Raw genomic sequence first — 22,486 nt, 5'->3', positions numbered from 1 at the left:
ACTTAGTGGATTATGAACCACTCATGCTCAAATATATAACATTTTAAAATAACTAAAATTTTAATGGATTGTTATTAATATTTAGATAATTTTTAAAGCTCTGAAGACAGCCTGTAATAATTTATAGCTCTACTATACTTATATGCCCTGAAATAAAATAAATGAAGAACTTTTAACACCCATTACGTAAGTGGTTGATAAATGAACAGCACATTCAACTGTGAAGGTATTCAGATAAAAAATTGTTTTCCAATAGTAATTGATTAACTGACAGAGGATAAAGTAACTCTTTCTCCTCTAACTATAAACTGCCTTAGTTTGAAGCCGGGCGGTATAGGCCAAACGTTACTATTATTTGTCTATAATGTTCATTCTACTCTTTTTGTTTCTCAAAGTCACAAATACATACCAAATAACCGATTTTTTAAAAAACTGAGGAAAAGATGATGAAGTAAATATATGCATCTGAGCTAATAATCCACTTCTCAAAACCACACATTAGAGCTATGCAAAAGCTATGAACCTAAAAGGAAAGAAAGGACCAATGCCTTAAGAATTTAACGAACCATGCCTGTGTAGTGAAGGCACCATTAAAATCCAAAAGGAGGGGTTTCAGAGAGCTTCTGAATGGTGAAGTAGAACGCCTCCACGCGCCACAGTGCTTGCTGGACTGAAGTTTCTTTGTTCTTGACCTCACCCTATGAATCTCTTCATCTGGCTGTTGGCTCCTGTGCTTTAATATCCTCGGTAATAAACCACTTATCTGAAAGTTTGGGGGACATAGTTTCTACTGTGACAGTTATTTTCCCTCAGCACGTGACAAATGACAATCAACTGTTTTCCGGCTTCCATTCTTGCTATTAATAAGGCACCTTTCAGTGTAACTGCCGTTCATTTTTTTGCCGTGTGGCTGACAGGATCTCGGTGCTCCGGCCGGGTGTCAGGCCTGTGCCTCTAAGGTGGGAGAGCCAAGTTCAGAACACTGGTCCACCAGAGACCTCCAAACTCCATGTAATATCAAACGGCAAAAGCTCTCCCAGAGATCTCCATCTCAACACTAAAACCCAGCTCCACTCAACAACCAGCAAGCTACAGTGCTGGACACCCTACGCCAAACAACTAGCAAGACAGGAACACAACCCCACCCATTAGCAGAGAGGCTGCCTAAAATCATATGAAGTTCACAGACACCCCAAACACACCACCAGACGCGGTCCTGCCCAATAGAAAGACAAGATCTAGCCTCATCCACCAGAACACAGGCAAGAGTCCCCTCCACCAGGAAGCCTAGACAACCCACTGAACCAACCTTAGCCACTGGGGACAGACACCAAAAACAACGGGAACGACGAACCTGCAGCCAGTGAAAACAAGACCCCAAACACAGTAAGTTAAGCAAAATGAGAAGACAGAGAAACCCATTGCAGACGAAGGAGCAAGGTAAAAACCAACCAGACCAAACAAATGAAGAGGAAATAGGCACGTTAAGAGGATCAGACACCAGGATCAAGTGGGGTTTATCCCAGGAGTGCAAGGATTCTTCAATATACCTAAATCAATCAATGTGAAACACCATATTAACAAACTGAAGAATAAAAACCATATGATCATCTCAATAGATGCAGAAAGAGCATTCAACAAAATTCAACACCTATTTATGATTAACACCCTCCAGTAGGTAGGCATAGAGGGAACTTACCTCAACATAATAAAGGCCATATATGACAAACCCACAGCCAACGACGTTCTCAATGGTGAAAAACTGAAACCATTTCCGCTAAGATCAGGAACAAGACAAGGTTGCCCACTCTCACCACTATTGTTCAACATAGTTTTGGAAGCTTTAGCCACACCAATGAGAGAAGAAAAAGAAATTAAAGGAATCCAAATTGAAAAATAAGATGTAAAACTGTCACTGTTTGCAGATGACATGATAGTATACATAAAGTATCCCAAAGATGCTACCAGAAAACTACTAAAGCTAATCAATGAATTTCGTAAAGTATCAGGATACAAAACGAATGCACAGAAATCTCTTGCATTCCTATACACTAAAGATGAGAAATCTGAAAGAGAAGTTAAGGAAACACTCCCATTTACCACTGCAACAAAAGGAATAAAATACCAAGGAATAAACCTACCTAAGGAGACAAAAGACCTGTATGCCGAAAACTATAAGGCACTGATGAAAGAAATTAAAGATGATAACAAACAGATAGAGAGATATACCATGTTCTTGGATTGGAAGATTCAACATTGTGAAAATGACTCTACTACCCAAAGCAATCTACAGATTCAGCGCAATCCCTATCAAACTACCAATGGCATTTTTCACAGAACTAGAACAAGAAATTTCACAGTTTGTATGGAAACACAGAAGACCCCAAATAGCCAAAGCAATCTTGAGAAAGAAAAACAGAGCTGGAGGAATCAGGCTCCCTTCTTCAGACTATACTAAAAAGGCACAGTAATCAAGACAGAATGGTACTGGCACAAAAACAGATCAATGGAACAGGATGGAAATACAGATCAATGGAACAGGATGGAAAACCCAGAGATAAACGCATGCACGTATGGTCACCTTATCTTTGATAAAGGAAGCAAGAATATACAACAGAGAAAAGACAGCCTCTTCAATAAGTGGTGCTGGGAAAACTGAACAGCTACATGTAAAAGAATGAAATTAGAACACTCCCTAACACCATACACAAAAATAAACTCAAAGTGGATTAAAGACCTAAATGTAAGGCCAGACACTATCAAACTCTTAGAGCAAAATGTAGGCAGAACACTCTGTGACATAAATAACAGCAAGATCCTTTTTGACCCACCTCCTAGAGAAATGGAAATAAAAATAAACAAATGGGACCTAATGAAACTTAAAAGCTTTTGCACAGCAAAGGAAACCATAAACGAGATCAAAAGACAACCCTCAGAATAGGAGAAAATATTAGCAAATGAAGCAACTGACAAAGGATTAATCTCCAAAATTCACAAGCAGCTCATGTAGCTCAATATCAAATAAACAAACAACCCAATCCAAAAATGGGCAGAAGACCTAAACAGACATTTCTTCAAAGAAGACATACAGATTGCCAACAGACACATGAAAGGATGCTCAACATCACTAATCACTGCAGGAATGCAAATCAAAACTACAGTGAGGTATCACCTCACACCAGTCAGAATGGTCATCATCAAAACATCTACAATAAATGCTGAAGAGGGTTTGGAGAAAAGGGAACCCTCTTGCACTGTTGGTGGGAATGTAAATTGGTACAGCCACTATGGAGAACAGTATGGAGGTTCCTTAAAAAACTAAAAATAGAACTATCATATGACCCAGCAATCCCACTACTAAGCATATACCCTGAGAAAACCATAATTCAAAAAGAGCCATGTACCACAATGTTCACTGCAGCATTATTTACAATAGCCAGGACATGGAAGCAACCTAAGTGTTCATCGACAGGTGAATAGATAAAGAAGCTGGAATATTACTCAGCCATAAAAAGAAACGAAATTGGGTTAGTTGTAGTGAGGTGGATGATCTACAATTTGTCATACAGAGTGAAGTGAGTCAGAAAGAGAAAAACAATACTGTATGCTAACACATATATATGGAATCTAAAAAAAAAAGAAAAAAATGAAGAACCTAGATTCAGGACAGGAATAAAAATGCAGACGTAGAGAATGGGCTTGAGGACATGGGGAGGGAGAAGGGTAAGCTGCGAGGAACTGAGAGAGTGGCATGAACTTATATACACTACCAAATGCAACATAGCTAGCTAGTGGGAAGCCGCCATATAGCACAAGGAGATCAGCTCGGTTCTTTGTGACCACCTGGAGGGGTGGGATAGGGAGGGTGGGAAGGAGACACAAAAGGGAGGACATATGAGGACATATGTATATGTATAGCTGATTCACTTTGTTATACAGCAGAAACTAACACACCATTGTAAAGCAATTATACTCCAATAAAGACATTAAATTTTTTTTAATTTAAAAAGTAAAATAAAGGAAAGAAAGGGCAGGAGAAGAGAAAACACTGACAATTTTGGAAGCCAAACAAAAGATGATCAAGAAGTAACTGATGCAGGAAATCCAAAAAAAGATAAACAGTCATCTGGCACTGCTGGCCGAACCAATACCATTAACACCTCAACAGGCTTAGGAACTGGTGATCCCACATAATTCTAAAGTAGGGAGGAAGGCAGGCAGTTAAAATCAGGATGAGTCGAAAGCTGTTTAAAAAGCAGTCAGACCCCAAGCTCCCTCTCTGCTACTCCATCCGTTGGGCAACTGCCCTTCCCAGGTTGGTTCTAATCGAAGACTGGAGGTTTACTCTTTGGGGAGTGTAAAAACAGTTTCTAGACTAAGGAACATCCAGCATAGATAAGAGCAGCAGTAAAGTACACTGAAATCTGTAAGATTATGTGTATTTGTATATACTGAAAGATGAGATGCCCCCATCAGCTTCCCTCAAGGGCTCCCATGATATGCTAACAATCTAACAAGCCTAAAGTCTAACAACAGGAATTCCTCCAAAGAGTAATACAGCCAGATTACCATACAGTGATGCTCATAGTTGACAAAACGTTAAACACTGAGCAAGCTATCAATGATCAGACATTTAGCAATGTCTCTGAACATGAAAGATAGAACCAAAAAAAGAAAAAAAAGACTAAAAAACCTTTAAAACACCGTATCTTATGAAAGACAACATAAGATACTGCATGCATGAAACAAGACCAAAATGCTACAAAAAGGACTATTCCCAGAACAAAAAAAGAACATTCAGAATTTGATGAAAAAGTTGAAGGATAAACATGAGAAAATTTCAACAAGTAGAAGAAGAACACAGAGGTGGAAAGATGAAGAAAATGGAAGTGCCAGTCCCTGCTATCTAATACTTGAATAACAGGAGTTCCAGGAAGCAAGAGTTGACAAAATAAAGAGGAAAATAATCAATGAAATAATTCAAGAGATTTTCCCAGAACTGAAAATGGAGCATCACTTTCAAATTTCTGAGGAAAAACAATTTCCAACCTTGAATTCCATGTTCAATCAGACCATAATTCCAATGTGAGACCATATTAAATACATTTGCAAACATACAAGGTTTCAAAAATATATATCCATATTCCTTTTTCTCACAAAAGTACTAGAAGAGGTATGTCACCAAACGAAGGAGCTACTTCAAAGAAAAGTAAACAGAAACTGCAATACAGAACACAATCTTCAGAAGAATAGTAAAGAGCTCTCTGGACAACAGCCATGCATCTGACTTATACAGAACTAACACAACAGTGCACACGGAAGCAGATCAGAAGGGCCCCAGAGACACTTCCTCAATAAGATGAAAATGACAGAACACCTGACATGCACAAATATCTTTAAGAAAGATTCAGACAACTGGCAGAGTAGTTGGGGTGGAATTACTGATAACGTACACTGAAAACTGTATGTGCGAATGCATAAAACTATAAGCAAATGAACAACAAAATCAATTATTAAATCAGAAAGACAAAAAGTTGTATAGGAAAAGCGACTATAGTTCACTAAATGGGTCACCACTAATAGCATATTGAGTCACAATAACGTAAGTAATTACTACTGATCTTACAAAATTATATATCAGAAAGATGAGAAAGTGTTCTTTTGTGTGATGGGGGAACAAGAGGAGGAAAGAATGCTAACTTCACCATCCAGAATGGGAAATCAATGAATACATACATCAGAATAATCCAGCAGTAGCAAGATACATATGTTACTTAGAGACACGGAAGTAAATACCAAAAAATTAACAAAACCAGATGAAAGTGGTAATAGTAGTTTCCTCTGGGGAAAGGGAAATAAGTAGTAGGATGGCAAGTATTGGAAACTCATAGAACTAGTCAACTCTTTAAATCATGTGAATGTGTAATTTCAATAAAAATTTTTAAAAATCATACCAACAAATTGATACAATCTCAAAATTGATTATCAAAATGCTCAGATTAGCAAACACCAAGAAACTACTATCACTGCTCAGCAACTTTACAACCTATCACATCTGTCCCTACACTTGATTTTCTAGCTAGTCCTCTCTGGAAGGATTACCTTGTGCCATTAAACGAGGTGATTTTCTTGGTGATCTCACTGAATTTTCTTCTACTTTGTCCCTCAAATTCCTGTTAGGTAAAATCAGTTCTTCTTCATCAATGGTATCATTGCCACTTTCTTTTACAACTCCTTCATCCATAATATCGTCAAGACCAACAACTAGAAAGAAAAACAAAAAAACAAAATTTTTTGAAAATATTGGTGATGTTAAGTATTTAAAGGCAGTACAGAAAACACTGTGAAACAGTTTAATGTAATACCAAGTAGTCCTGAAAATCTAGGTCTATTCCTAAAATGTGATAATGCCACTACCAAGCACGCAGTTCAGTTTTACAAACTTCTACCGTATGAGGCAGCTAGTCAAAGAGAAGATTAGTTGTAATTCTTCTTGATTTGACCTCCACTATCACTGTCACTTATCATTCCCTGTACCTTTGTGAACATCGTAAGCAGCTATACCTGGATACTTAATTATCCCAATTGGTTAAAGTAGTACAAAAAAGAGTAAATACCCTGAAAAGCTTATGATTCTAGGTTCATGCTAGAACCAAAAGATTCTAGTTCTAACTGTAATCTATTCCTTGAAGACTTTACGCTACATGTGTGAGAGTAACGGAGATATACTCTTAAGTTGTAGCAAGCACACACACACGCACACACACAGAAATGAAAAACATAATATAACTTCCCCTCCCCCAAATGCTAGGGAAAATAGGTGTTTAAATAGAACTATACAATTAAATTATCTTCCCCTAGTCAAAAGAGAGATAGAGTCATTCATTTAACAGCAGGGGAGGGGGCATGGAAAAGGACTGGGGAACACTGTATTTATATTATCAACAGGCTTATTTCTGTATCTAACAGATGTCACTTCACTAGCTGACATACAGCAATTCTAAATGTGCAGTTGTATGAGATCTTGTAAAAAGACTGTGATTATTTAGATCATACGTCCTCGTCTCAAGTCTCTGCTAAAACATTTAAATAAAACCTGACTAAGTCCCTTAACCTCTCTAGTTTATCTCTTAAATGAGAATAACGATACCTGTCCTACCTACCTCACAGGGCTGTTGTGAGGATCAAGTGAGATGATGTATGAGAACTCACTTTGTAAACTTTAGAGCACTACACAAATGTTAGTTATTATCTTCATCCTAGGGGTTAGGAGGAACCTCAAGAAGTTATCTAGTCCTCATCTTTGTATCCAAGTAGAACTTCATTTAAGAGTTCAACAAGATAGTGGTCTATCCTAAAATTTAAAGAGAACAAAATTCTTTATAAATATACTTTCAAATGGTACAACCTTTTCGAAGAGCAATTTGACAACAATCACAAAACTGCTTATATACTTTGACCAATATATTATAAAGTATAGACGAGAGAATAAATTATGAAAAAAAATTTTCTGGCTAGAAAACAGTGTGATCCTTGTTAGTAACAGACAAATGAAATGTTGTATAGGTACATTTAGACAAAAATGATTAGCAGGAAACAGATGAAAATTTTAACAATAGTTATTCTATAAAAGATAAGTATTCTTTTTTCCTATCTTGCATATTTCCTGCTATATGCATGGAATTACGCTCAAAAACAGAGTCCATGCTTTTAATCACTACGCTATAGGCACTAAAAGCTTAGAGAAGAAGAATGTATCTTAGGAAAATTCATCAGGACTCATTTAAGATATAATTAGGGGAAACAGGTGGGGCGTTCAGTTAGACGGCTACTCTGATGGAATACTTATGCTGCCACACATTCACACACATTCTCAAAGAATTTTTAACATTAGATTAATAGTTCCACCACGTTCATTTTAAAAAGCGAAAGTTATGCATCATATGCATTACAAGTATGCAGAGACAGAAATGGATGGGGAAAGGCACCACAGTGTTACCAATGACCACCTAGTGGTTAGGTGGGGTGAAGAATTGGGTTTTTTTTTAATCACTGTTATACTGTCTCTGTGTTTTCCACATTTTCTACAATAAACATGAGTTTTGTATTGTAATCAGGAGAGAAAGTAATAATTCAAAAAACAGTCCAGGAGAAAGGTAATTAAAATCTGATTGACAGTGTTCGTTGGCAGGGAGTAAAAAGGTGTGTTACGAATTTTAGGGCTATATTGCAAAGCAGAATCAACAGGATTCAGCAAAGCCAAATCCAAAGGTCAATTATTAGATTTTATCTTATTCCACTTCCTGGCAGCAGCTGACACAGCTGACCCCTCACCCTTTCCTGAATCCCTTCTCCTCACTTAACCTCTGAAATCACACGCTCCTCCCTCACGAGCTACTTCTGCTCAGCACCCTTTATGGAGCTCTTCCTGCAGCGATCACACAGGACAGGACCTGAGGGCTCAGTACTCCCACCTACCCTTTATACGCACTCCACCCTCCCTAAATGATCCCACCCAGTCAAGCGTGACTCCCCGAAGTTACCTTCCGCAGCCCCAAGCTCACACTGGACCTCTGGAAGAGTGTAATTTGACCTGTCCACTAGGTTGTCTACCAGGTATCTCAAGGTTAACAAATAGAAAATAAACACTGATTCCACCCATTCCCCCTCCCCTCAGTAAAACTGTCCTAAGAGAGTCCCAGTAATGGAAACTCCATTCAACCAGCTCCTCTCTCCTCATATCCCACATCCAAGAGGTCTGCTCAAGCTGCTAGTTCTACCTACAGAACACACCACCCGCCTGATCACCACTGATCACCTCCACAGCTCACATTCTACTCCACATCACCATCTTCTCCCACCAAAACTACTTTAAGTCTCCTAGTGTCCCACGTTCCTCTATGGCCACCTCCTATACACACATGCACACACACACACATACACTCATCACACACACAGTTTATTCTCCACACAGTCATAACTATATTTTACAGTCTTCTAAAATATAAAGTTGTATCACGTTACCATTCTTCTGACAAGACCCTCCAAACCCTTACGAACACACTCAGATGTATGTTAAAATCCTAGCCAGGGTCTCCAGGGTCCTAAGAAGGGCTTCCCCCACCAAATTCCCTGACTTCTCTCCTACCACTGACTCACTGTGCTCCAGTCACACTGGTCTCTCCGGAACACCTCAGGGTCATTTCACTTGATCATCCTCTGCCTGGAGCGCTCTCTTCCCAGACAGCCACATGGCTCACTCTCCCGCTTCGTTCAGGTTTCACTCAAAATCGACCTTCTCACAGAAACCTTTCCTGAGGATCTTATCCAAAACAGCATTCTCCCACCACTGCCTCCTGACCCTTAGCATATTTTATCCTTTAAAATGTGTTTCACTATCCAATAAAACGTGTAATTTTCCACTAGAATGTAATCTCTACAATCCAGGGACTTTGTCTCTTATTCACCACTGAAACTCCAGAACCCAGAGTCATAGTGGCTACTCCAGAAACACTTGCTAAATAAAAGAATTAGGGGAAACAAGGGACCTGGAAAATTTAAACTTTGATGATCGAGAGAGAAATGTTTCAATTAACTGAAAGAGAGAAGTTAGAAAGAATAAATTTGAAAGTAAGGTAACGACTTAACTTTCTGAATGTTAGTGACATGAAAAAAAAGAGCAGGCAAAAGAAGTATCAAAGTTAACACACCATCGCAAAAGAAGGGTAAGGAGAATTTCAGGGATCGGGAAGGCTAACTGCTACAGAGAGAACAAAGGAAGGAGAAAAATCCACTAACGTGAAACACAGAAGCAGAGGACCAGATGACAAGAGGTTAAAAAGTGAGTAAGTGAAGAATGACAATGGCAGTTTCTCTTTCATTTATTTTCAAGAAATTTAAGGGTAAAAGAAAATGAAGACCATCGGCTGAAGGAAGTTAAAGGGATGAAAGATGATTTTTCTGTGTAAGTAAAAGAAACGGGGGGGGGGAGGGGAGGTGGTAGAGTCCCCTCCACACAAAAGAGGGAGTGAGGGAAGGAGAAGGGCGAGAGAATGGGCAAAGAGGGAAGAGGACAGTGAGAACGGAGGAGGGAAAAAGCAAGAGATCTGAGCATCTTCCACTGCTGGAAATAACTCTGGGAGCTGAGGGATGCCTGAGGCCTCAGTAGCTTAAAACCTATTAAGTCAACAACCTACAATTAGAACACTTAAGACTGCATGTGAGATGCTTCTCAGAAGTGAGGTTTCCGAGAATGGCATCTTCTTTGTACTCCTGCAGCTCCTGGCTTCTTCTTCATCTCAAAAAGTCACCCTGACATTAAATCAAGCTCTAATACTGTCTCCAACATTTCCAGGGCTCTCAAGCAGAAGTAGGCCCCCAACAACCAAAGCAACTACTTAACCTAGCTGTGCCTCAAATTCTTCTATAAAATGGAGATCACACTAGCAGTCAGAGGGGCGCTGTGATGATTAAATCAGTGTGTGTGAAGGGCTTGGAACAGAACCTGGCACTTAGACAATGCTGACTTCTGTTCAGTCTCCCCCATCATGGACCCCACCATCAACATTTATGTATTCTTTTTCCCTTACTTTTTTCCCTCAACTCCTCCCAGAACAAATCAACCATTAAAAAAACTACCTGAAATTTCTTTCTTCTAATCCATTTATTTGATTAAAGTAATTCAGAGTACAGAATGAATTATCTCTGGCAAAACCCTCCCAATTAGGTATTTACGTTTTAAATCGTTCAACTTCCACTTCGCTTAACTTTCGTAGCTTCCACTAAGAAAATGAAGAGAAAGAAGTGAAGGAGAATCTGTGTTCTTTTCAAAACACTGCTTATTCTCAGGGACCTCCCACATCTGCCCCTCCCACTGCTACAGGCAAACTAAGATTCAGTATTTGATTTCCAGTTTTTAAAAAAGTGGCCAGTCCTACTCAACACATCCACTAAAAAGGGAATTTGGGGTTATCAAAAAAGAAAAAAAAAGCAACAGCCTGAATTATGTAGGAGGCAAGCATGATAATGTGGGAAAACAATATGTTTTTCCTCCCTCCCACATTTCAGAATTAGGTGTCATTCCCATTTTGAAATTCTGGCACAAAATCTGTAATCATACTCAGAATCTCCTTGAGCCTGAATTTAGACCACATTAAAACTCCCATCCTCACCTACAAATGGCCCTCCTTAAATCTGCTGAGTCAGGCCTATGTGAAGCCCTCCTGACACAAATACTACTTTATTCAAATCCAGACTATTTAATTCACATCTATCTTCTTGAAGAGAGGAGGTAAATGAGATAGAAAGAATAGAACTGAAATATTTAAAGCTAAATTTATTGAATTTCTCAAAACTGGGATTAGCTTACATCACCTTACACCATACAAAAGGGAGAACCATAGTACACCGGGGACTCTTCACATTTGACATGCCTTAGCTCACACCGGCAGCGCAGAGGCCAAACTCAACCACTTCTAGGACACTTATCTCCTCTATTATGAAACTTGGCACTAAATGTCAGACTTGAGAAAAAACTAAAGAGCATGATCTCTTTCCACTGTCAGGACAATAAAGGTTAGGTGTGTACTCTACAGGGCCTGGACTTGAAGGAGAGTAAGAAGTCACACAGACACATCCTTGCAACAGAGTCCCCACAGCTTCCGCCTCGAACACCGCAGGAGACCACCACCCAGCCCCTCCTCGGCCTCCCTTCAGTGAGTGCTCTTTCCTTTATGGATGATTTATACATCCTTCCAAAAAGAGGCCACGTCAGATACACACCATCAAGTTGTGTTATATACAATTAGTCATTTGTGGGTGAATTTATCATTTTAGATATTATGTTTCTAAGTTGAACACCACAAATAATGTTACCTTTTTTCCCTCTTAAATTTCTTCTTTACAATAAACTTTAAAACACAGGTTTACTGAGTCAAAGAAGGCAAATTTATAGATTTTACCATTTTTAATCTCATCACATGGCTTTCAATAAAGAGTATAAACAATTTACAGTGCAAAAAGCTTCACATTAAGTCTCAATTAAGAACTTACTAGCACTGAGTTTCAGATTTTTAAAAGAAACATGGTGACTAAAAAAGCTTGACATATATACCACCTTTCTGTATTTCTTTAGCTTTGCCTACTCGCCTACTCTCCTACTCAGGTCTTAATAAGTGTGTTTCTCTCTCAATAATTTATATGAACTCTTCATGTAATATCTGTGTTATCTATTTGATGCAAGTATTTTCCCTCTCTTACCTTATTTTATTATCTGGTGTCAATTTTTTTCTTCAGAATGCTTTCTTCAGTTACTCCAACACTATTAAATTATCCATCCTTTCTGCTGAAATTTAACACATTCTAAAGTCTTATATTTAAACATGCACAAACATTTCAACTTTTGTCAAACTCAATTCATACTTTGGGAAAAAACTGATTAGTATTTCACAGAAAGGGGTTTTCTATCAAACAAATCTAAAAGAAAGACACTGGGTTAAACGGAGTTAAAACAGTTTCTTCACTGCAGATCTACAGAGCCTTCAATATGCTAAATAAAGGCATTTTATGAGGAAAAAAAACTGCACATGATGAAACTGTTTCCCAAGCCTTATATTCTCACACACACACCAATAAAACATACACCAAAATGCTAATGATGGTTATTTCAGAAAGGATTTTTCCCTTCTTCTTATTCACACTTTCTAATTCATCTCACATTAAAAATATTTTGTCAAAAAGAATTTTCCCCAAAAATATGTAATACATGCGTGAATGCCTAGAAAAAGCAGCTGGAAAGGTTTTCCATGCGGAAGGAAGTAGTATCATTGGTGCCACTTTTTAAAGCTTTCCTTTTTAAGTTATACATGCACATGGTTTTAAAGAGTTGTGTCTGGTTCTCAAAAAGACAACCCTCAGAATGGGAGAAAATACTGGCAAATGAAGCAACTGACAAAGGATTAATCTCCAAAATTTACAAGCAGCTCATGCAGCTCAATATCAAAAAAACAAACAACCCAATCCAAAAATGGGCAGAAGACCTAAATAGACATTTCTCCAAAGAAGATATACAGACTGCCAACAAACACATGAAAGAATGCTCAACATCACTAATCATTAGGGAAATGCAAATCAAAACTACAATGAGGTATCACCTCACACCAGTCAGAATGGCCATCATCAAAACATCTACAAACAATAAATCCTGCAGAGGGTGTGGAGAAAAGGGAACCCTCTTGCACTGTTGGTGGGAATGTACATTGATATAGCCACTATAGAGAACAGTATGGAGGTTCCTTAGAAAACTAAAAATAGAACTACCACACGACCCAGCAATCCCACTACTGGGCATATACCCTGAGAAAACCATAATTCAAAGAGAGACGTGTACCGGGCTTCCCTGGTGGCACAGTGGTTGAGAGTCCGCCTGCTGATGCAGGGGACACGGGTTCGTGCCCCAGTCCGGGAAGATCCCACACGCCACAGAGTGGCTGGGTCCGTGAGCCATGGCCGCTGAGCCTGCGTGTCCAGAGCCTGTGCTCCGCAACGGGAGAGGCCGTAACAGTGAGAGGCCCGCGTACCGCAAAAAAAAAAAAAAAAAAAGAGACGTGTACCACAATGTTCACTGCAGCACTATTTACGATAGCCAGGACATGGAAGCAACCTAAGTGTCCATCGACAGATGAATGGATAAAGAAGATGTGGCACATATATACAATGGAATATTATTCAGCCATAAAAAGGAACGAAATTGAGTTACCTGTCCTGAGGTGGATGGATCTAGAGTCTGTCATACAGAGTGAAGTCAGAAAGAGAAAAACAAATACCGTATGCTAACACATATATATATGGAATCTAAAAAAAAAAAAATGAAGAACCTAGGGACAGGACAGGAATAAAGACACAGACATAGAGAATGGACTTGAGGACACGGGGAGGGGGAAGGGGAAGCTGGGACAAAGTGAGAGAGTGGCATGGACACAAATACACTACCAAATGTAAAATAGACAGCTAGCGGGAAGCAGCCGCACAGCACAGGGAGATCAGCTCGGTGCTTTGTGACCACCTAGAGGGGTGGGATAGGGAGGGTGGGAGGGAGACGCAAGAGGGAGGGGATATGGGAACATATGTATACATATAGCTGATTCACTTCGTTATACAGCAGAAACTAACACATTGTAAAGCAATTATACTCCAATCAAGATGTTAAAAAAAGGTAATAAAAAAAAAAATTAGAGCACACTGCCAAAAAAAAAGTTGTGCCTGGTTCTATAAGGTTTATTAAGAAAAACATTAATGCTCAGCACGCACATCGCCCTCCACTTCCCCCACTGAACCTCAATTACTTCACTGGGAAAATGTAGACATTACCACCCTTTGCTGAAAGGTTTCTGTGAAAACTGAATAAACTACTGCAGTTTCCTACACAGTGCATGACATACAAACAATAAGACTGCAGCCATTATTACATCCTGGCAGATTTTTTTAAAACAGTTTTCTATAGCCCTAAGTGCCCTTCATTTGACCCCTTCCCAACTGTCAAAATAATTTCGCTTATTGCCAACATGACTCTATCAGGCTACTATAAGAGTGAGATGATAATCATTCCCTAAATTTTTAACATTTTAATTCCATTCTAAAATACCATAAGTTATGTACCTTTAAGGTAATTCCTTAAAAAATATTTATTGAGCTCCTACTATGTGTCGCACACTGGCCTAGATTATTCCATATACCAGTGATACAGAATTCTGAAGACAAATGACCTGGTTTCTTTTATATATATACATATATATATATATATATATATTCACATACACACACACACACATACATACACAGTAAGAGGGTGGCATTTACACAGACTGAAATATAGTAAAGTTACACAGCAACCAAATGAACAGATTGACCTATTTCAATTCCAATTCAAACTGTAAAAAGAAAACAATGAGTGGGAACTGGGTAAATAACTGAACGCTGACTGCATATCTGGAAATATTAAAAACTATCCTTAATTGTTTTAGGCAGGATAATATTAGTGTTATTACTTTTTTTAAAATAAAGACTTCTTATATTTTAGAGATACATGCTGAAATATTTACAGATAAATAATATGATTTCTGGGCTATGCTTGAAAATAATCTTGGTTGGGGGGAGGTAAGGAGAAGTGAGTGGGGTAAAAATGAAAAAAGACCAACTATTAACTGTATGAGTAACAGGTAGATGAGGGTCATTATACAAGTCTCGCTGCTTTGTTTGATGTTTTCCATAAAATAGAAAAATTTTTAAAAACTGTTCCCATGAAGCTTCATTTTAACGAGGGTGAGACAAATACATAAGATACGCGGCATGTTGGCTGATAAGCCACATGAACAAAAGGAAAGAGTAACAGGGAGTACAAGGAAGGGAACACAGGGTGGTCTGTAATTTTAAACCAAATGGCCAGGAAAAGCCAGGAGTACTGGTTCCAGCTGTCTCCTGCACAAGAGCTCCCAGGCCAAAAGAAAGGAGCTCGCTGTGCAGGCTCAAAGGAGTCTGGGGATGACAACGCTGAGGTGACTTCTCAGCCAAAGCTGAACAAGTTGGGGGAGTAGCTTTCTAGCTAGAAGGCACATCAAGTACCTAGACTCTGAGGCAGGAGTATGCCTAGGATGATGGAAGAACAGAATGGAGTCAGGTCTGTGAGGCCAGATTAGGGAAAAGGGGGAGAAAGGCAGATAAAAAGAGAGAGGTAAGGCAGCAAGCTAAAGTCATCCTTGCAGGCCATGAGGACTTCAGCTTTTTCCTTTGTGTGAAATGGAAAGTTACCAGAGTGCTGTGAACACAAGGGTGATAGAATCTAACTTTTAACAAGATTACTCTTGGTGCTCTTTTTAGAATAGATGGGAGAGAATCCTCAGGGGCAGAAGCAGGGAAGCCACTTCCAAACTAACGCAATAATCCAGATGAGAAATGGTAACCACTAAAACCACAGTGGCAGTGGAGAAAGTGAGACGTACAAATTGCCAGATTCTGGATGTATTCTGAAAATACCAACAGGATCTGCCGATCAACTGAATACAGAACGTGAAAGAGAGTATGTAAAGAATGACTTCAAAGTTTTCTGCTGAGCAACTCGAAAGAAGGTGCCATTTCTAGAGATGAGGGAGACTGCAGGTGCAAGTGGTACAAGGGGGGCTAGGAGGTGGGGTACCAAGAATTCAGTGTTACATCTACAAGCCCAGGACACCTGAGGTCACGAGAAGCTAGGAGAGAGGCCTGGAGCACACTGTTCCCCACAGCTTTTAGAAGGAACCAAACCTGCCGACACTGTGAACTTGGACTCTGGCCTCCGGACTGTGAGACAACACATTTCTGTTGTTAAGCTGGGGTGATTGTTAGGGTGGCCCCAGGACACTGACACAGCACTGGTGTCCCTCTTATATTTTTTTAAATTTTATTGAAGTATAGTTGCTTTAAAAAATAAACATTCAGTGTTAGACCTTAAGCTTAAGATGCCCAAGAGACATCCAAAGAAGTAAACGCAGGGGTCTGGAGTATATGTATTTCGGAGCTGAATTATAAAGTGTTTTTTAAGTCATAAAATTGTATAATATCACCATAAAAGTGGGTAGAAATAGAGAAGATGCCTAAAATCTGAACCCTGAGATACTCCAGTACCTAGAGGTCAGGAAAATGAAGAGGAGAATCAGAAGAAACTGAGAGGAAGAAGACAGCAAAGTGAGAGAATAACCGCGAGTGGCGAACCAAAGATCGAACCTGGCAGAGTGACACTGCCTGCAACCCAGTGCAGCTGGTGAGAGCAAACTCAGAATTTGGAGGAGAGATATTGGGGATACAGAGCATTAAAATTTCTTCCAGGAGTTTTCTGTAAACAGAGTAAAAAGAGCAGGGCAAGACAAATACACTGATGAATAAACATAAAAGATGATGTGTGGTTAACACTGAAATTCAGCTGTAAGGACTTTGACAGAGACTCTTTCAGACTTCTTTTCAATTCTATCAAGCACAGAAAAAAGTAGATATCACATCATGGTAACTACAAACCATATCCATGAAAAACAGAGAATAGAAGCCTAATCAGAAAACATGAAAATCTAATTTCATAAATATCTAAATATATGATTTCATAAATATCTCAATATGTACCTAAATATAAGATATAAGGTCAAAAAATATACCTAAGTTTTTTTTAATTACCAGGCAATATTTATTATGAAATTAAGGAAAATATCAAAATGTACATGACAAATTTTCAGTTGAATTAGCTCCGCTCCATATTTCTAAAAACAAGCAGAGAGAGGAGGCACTTGGCCATCCACCAGCCAATTCTGGAAAACTTACAGTGACCAGGTAAACACCATTAATAATAACTTGAGTGTTCAGGGGGTACTGTGGATTATTTAGTTGCTTAAGGATTTGCTCCTTGGTTGTTTAAATCCTTTTTTTCTCTCTTAGGGTTTCTTCTCTTCTGGTGGGATAGTATATGGGGAAATCGTCGTCTTACAGTTCATTTACAGTCTACCAACTACAGACTCAACTTGGGTGAAAAACTGAACATGAATGTATTCCTATAAATACAACCCGAGGTGATACTACAGTTGACCCTTGAATAACATGCGTTTGAACTGTGGGGGTCCACTTACACACAGATTTTTTTCCATAGTTAATACTCAGCATCACATGATCCATTGTTGGCTGAATCTGTGGACGTGAAACGGCAGATATGGTGGAACTGTGGACAGGAAGGAACCTCTGATATGGAAGGCAGACTGTAGATTATACTCAGATTTTTGACTGCGCTGAGGGCCGGCATCCCTAACTCCACACTGTTCAAGGGTCAACTGTATTTATTAACACCGGATTAATTTAATCTGACAAAAGGACTGACTAATCAACACTTAAATTAATGTATACTTTTCATTTGCTATTTCCCTACTGGGAGTGTACTTCCCTTACCCAGGCATCCAGGATCTTCAAAGGGCTGGCCACTACATGGGTCTAAACAAGTTGCTACCCTTGTGTCACCTCCACACAGACTTGCCCTGACCAGACCAACTCAAGTAGACGGTCTTGGCCACCAAACAAGACAGTCTTTATCACCTTACATTCTACTTGGAAGCTCCAGGAGGACAGGGACTTTGTCTCAAACACAACTGTATCCTCCAGCATTGGCATATGATGGGTACGCAACAAATGTTTGTTAAATGAACAAACACTACCAACCACTTTTCACCAAAGCAAATCATTATACCTCACAACTGTGGAATCATGCGGTAAGCTGCTGATGCCTGCAATGCTATTTAATGAGAATGTTACCATAAAACAGGAATTGGTTGAAAAAAATGTGACTAACCTTCTTACAATATGGATCTTACCATTATTTATTGAGTTTCACATTGCAATGAACCAGATCCCAACTAGGCACTTTGTTTCATGACATTTGTTTGCTTTTACCCAAACAAGGCCAAGCAAAAAGTTCTTAGAGGATTACATATTTTTCAGTAGGTAAGACTGAAACAATTAACAATCTTAATCTTAAGCCCAGGACAAGACTTTTAATGATATTATACACAACATTAAATAGAATATAAACTCCACGAGGGCAGGAATTTTTCACTGCTTTCTGATATATCTGTAACTCCTATAACAGCAGCTGGAACATACGGTGAGTGTTCAGTCCTAAGCACAGCTTGGATGAAAAATGCGTGGATGTATACAAAAATTCAAGGTTCCCAAATTTTTATCTCAAGAGATTAGAACCACAATGTTAAATTGGACTCCAATCAGGAAGTTACCATTAGTAAACAAAAGAAACAGAATAACAAACCTCTACTCCATATCACAGTAGTGTTGAGTGATCCCTTGCAGGCCTCAGAGTAAGAATGCTAATAGTTTTTAAAAACCACAGATTAGAAGGAAATATCCCAACATGAAACAACCAAACAGAAAAGCTACCCGCTCAGAAAGATACAATTAGTAATGTGTCAGAACTAAAGCCTCTTTACAACAGATAAAAGTCTCTACCTAAAAGGAACTTTGATCAAGTACATTAAATAGATTGAAAACATAACCTTAATTGTATCAAAAAGAATAAAATACCTAGCAATAAATTTAACAAAGGAGGTGAATGATCTGTACAATGAAAACTTTAAGACATTGATGAAAAAAACTGAAGACACAAGTAACTGGAAGATATTCCATGTTCATGGATTGGAAGAATTAATGTTGTTAAAATATCTAACATACCCAAAGCAACCTGCAGATTCAATGCAGTCCCTAACAAAATTCCAATAGATTTTTCACAGAAATAGAACAAACAATCCTGAAATTTGTATGGAACTGCAAAAGACCCTGAATAGCCGAAGCAATCTTAAGAAAGAAGAACAAAGCTGGAGGCATCACACTCCCTGATTTCAAACTATACTACAAAGCGATAACCATCAAAACAGACACATTGACCAAAGGAACAGAATAGAGAGCCCAGAGACAAATCCACACATATATGGTCATTAATTTATGACAACAGAGCCAAGAATATACAATCAGGGTAGTCTCTTTAATAAATGGTGTTGGGAAAACTGGATAGCTACACGTAAAAGAATGAAACTAGGGCTTCCTTGGTGGCACAGTGTTTGAGAGTCCACCTGCCAATAATTCAGGGGACACAGGTTTGAGCCCTGGTCTGAGAAGATCCCACATGCCGCAGAGCAACTGGGCCCATGTGCCACAACTGCTGAGCCTGCGCTCTGGAGCCCGCACGCCTAAACTGCTGAGTCCACGTGGCACAGCTGCTGAGACCCACACGCCTAGAGCCCGTGCTCCACAGTGGCAGAGGCCACCGCAATGAGAGGCCCGCACACTGCAGCAAGGAGTGGCCACTGCTCACCGCAACTGGAGAGAGCCCACACACAGCAATGAAGACCCAACACAGCCAAAAATTAATTAATTAATTAAAAGAAAAAAAAATGAAACTAGACCACCATCTTACACCATACACAAAAATCAACACAAAATGAATTAAAGACATGAACATAAGACATGAAACCATAAAACTCCTAGAAGAAAACATAAAGAGTAAGCTCCTTGATATTGGTTTTGGCAATAATTTTTTGGATTTGACACCAAAAGCAAAGGCAACAAAAGCAAAAATAAACAAGTGTGACTACCTCAAACTAAAAAGCTTCTGCACAACAAAGGAAACTATCAACAAAATTAAAAGGCAATCTACAGAACTGGAGGAAATATTTGCATATTATGTAGCTGATATGAGGTTAATATAGAAAATATATAAAAACTCACACAACTCAACAGCAAGAAAACAAACAATCCAATTAAAAAATGGGTGAGGAATCGAACAGACATTTTTCCAAAGAAGACATACAAATAAATGGCCAACAAGTATATGAAAAGGTGCTCAACTATCCCTAATCATCCAGAAATGCAAATCAAACCCACAATGAAATATCACCTCATGCCTGTCAGAACGGTTATCTTCAAAAAAACAAGAGAAACAAGTGCTGGCAAGGATGTGGAGAAAGAGATCCCTTGCACACTGCTGGAAGGAACGTAAATTGCTGTAATCGGTATGGAAAACAGTATGGAAGTTCCTCAAAATATTAAAAATAGAACTACTATACAATCCAGCAATTTCACTCCTGGGTGTATATCCAAAGGAGATGAAAACAGGATATTGGAAAGACACCTGCTACTCCCATGTTCACTGCAGCATTAGTTACAACAGTCAAGATAAGGAAACAACCTAGTCCATCACTGGCTGACTAGATAAAGATGCGGTATATATAAATGGAATACTACTGTCACGAGAAAGAAAAAATCCTGCCATTTGGGATTACACGGATGGACCCTGAGGGCATTATGGTAAGTGAAATAATCCAGACAAAGAAACAAACAAATACTACATGGCTATCACTTATATGTGGAATCTAAAAAAAAAGTCAAACTTAGAGAAAAAGAGAGTAAAAAGATAGTTTCCAGGGGGAAATAAGGAGAGGTTGAGGTTGGTAAAAGCTTACAAACTTGCAGCTATAAAATGAATAAGGTCTGAGGAGCTAATGTAAAAACATGGTGACTATAGTTGACACCACTGTACTGTATAACTGAAATTTGCAACAAGAATAGAACTTAAACGTTCTTACTACACACATACACAAAGATAAATATATGAGATGAGGGATATATTAATTAACTAGATGGGGGGAATCCATTCACAATGTATATCAAATCACCATGATATATACTTTAAATATCGTATAACTTTATATGTCACTTATAACGCAAAACTGAAAAATTTTAAAAATTGATAGAAAAAGCATCAACTCTGCAATAAATTTAGAACACATAAGAGAATTGTAAGAACTTGGAGAATACAAGAAGAGAATTCTAATAAACAAACATACTGGATAAACTTTGAATATACCTAGGTAAGAGCCTTAATGAGTAAAAAATGAATTAATATTTTATGTATTTAGCCTTTATCAACTATATATAGCAAAATGTATCTTGTTCCATTTCACAATGCAGGCTTAGAAGTCAGTAAATACTTTCTGTTATCTTTAATAGTCTCTCTGGGTTCCTATGAGCAGTAATGGACCAGGTGATCCCATACCAAGTTCATTTTAGTTAACATTTTAATTCTAGAGCCCTTTCTAACGAAAATCAAGTAAATAGCAGCCCTCAGAGAAAAACTAATTTAATAAAATTTATTTCCGTCATGTGTTACACATGCACACACCATAATTCAAAAGCATGTACAACGTTAATTTTATTTCACGTTTTTCTAATTATCTCAGTTTCCTGGCCTCTCAATTAGATGGATGGAATTATATCAGATGTTTGAGAAAGATACACTATTAGGTCTAAAGATATTATTATTAAAAAGAGAAAGAAACCATTTAAAAAAAATTTTCCAAGTGTATTTGTCTCAGGTCCAATTAATGTAGGGACCAAAAGCCCTAATACTAAAACAGTACCTAAGGATATCACTAATAATGAATAATAATTTATTTCCTAAGATAATTCAATCAACAGTTAAAAGTTAAATTATGTTCATTATATTGTTTTTAAAAAGGAAGAGCTTTCTAAATTAATATATTTTAGAAAATGACCCATCCAAAATGGTTAAAAAATGGTTTTAAAACTATGTGTTCCTTGGAAAATTTTTTTATATGAAATAACTATTTTCCTAAAATATCACATGAATATTTCCATATTAAAGACAACACTGCTTGTCCATTAGTCAAGGTCATTTGTTTGACAATTTTCCTGTGACCAGTGTGTTATCACACTTGACTTAAAGCACTTCTATCAATATTAAACCTTAAACCCAGAAAAAAATTTTCTACCAAACCAATCAACAGATCAGCTACCAAACTGACATCAGATGTACTTTTTGTGAAGGTGCATATCAGGAAATCTTTCATAAAGAAACTGTACAGGTGACCCTTGAACAACTCGGGGGTTAGGGGTG

The 22,486-nt window shown here is 38.3% G+C and overlaps 1 protein-coding gene across 3 annotated transcripts in view; it reads right to left on the bottom strand.

Annotated features, from left to right (window-relative positions):
• The window catches only part of PHF3 (PHD finger protein 3), a 104,471-nt gene that overhangs the window by 45,643 nt on the left and 36,342 nt on the right, over nucleotides 1-22,486 (bottom strand). For 2 of the 3 annotated variants that reach the window (XM_082668836.1, XM_082668838.1), the window contains one exon: nucleotides 6,103-6,264. The exons of the other annotated variant lie outside the window; for it this stretch is intronic. In XM_082668836.1, coding sequence (XP_082524962.1) covers nucleotides 6,103-6,264 — 162 coding nt within the window. The remainder of the gene's footprint in view (nucleotides 1-6,102; nucleotides 6,265-22,486) is intronic. 3 annotated transcript variants of the gene reach the window in all.

The sequence above is a fragment of the Grampus griseus genome, assembly GCF_964374135.1.
Source record: "Grampus griseus genome assembly, chromosome: 13".
Classification (NCBI taxonomy): Eukaryota; Metazoa; Chordata; class Mammalia; order Artiodactyla; family Delphinidae; genus Grampus; species Grampus griseus.
This window is presented reverse-complemented; position numbering and strand designations above follow the sequence as displayed.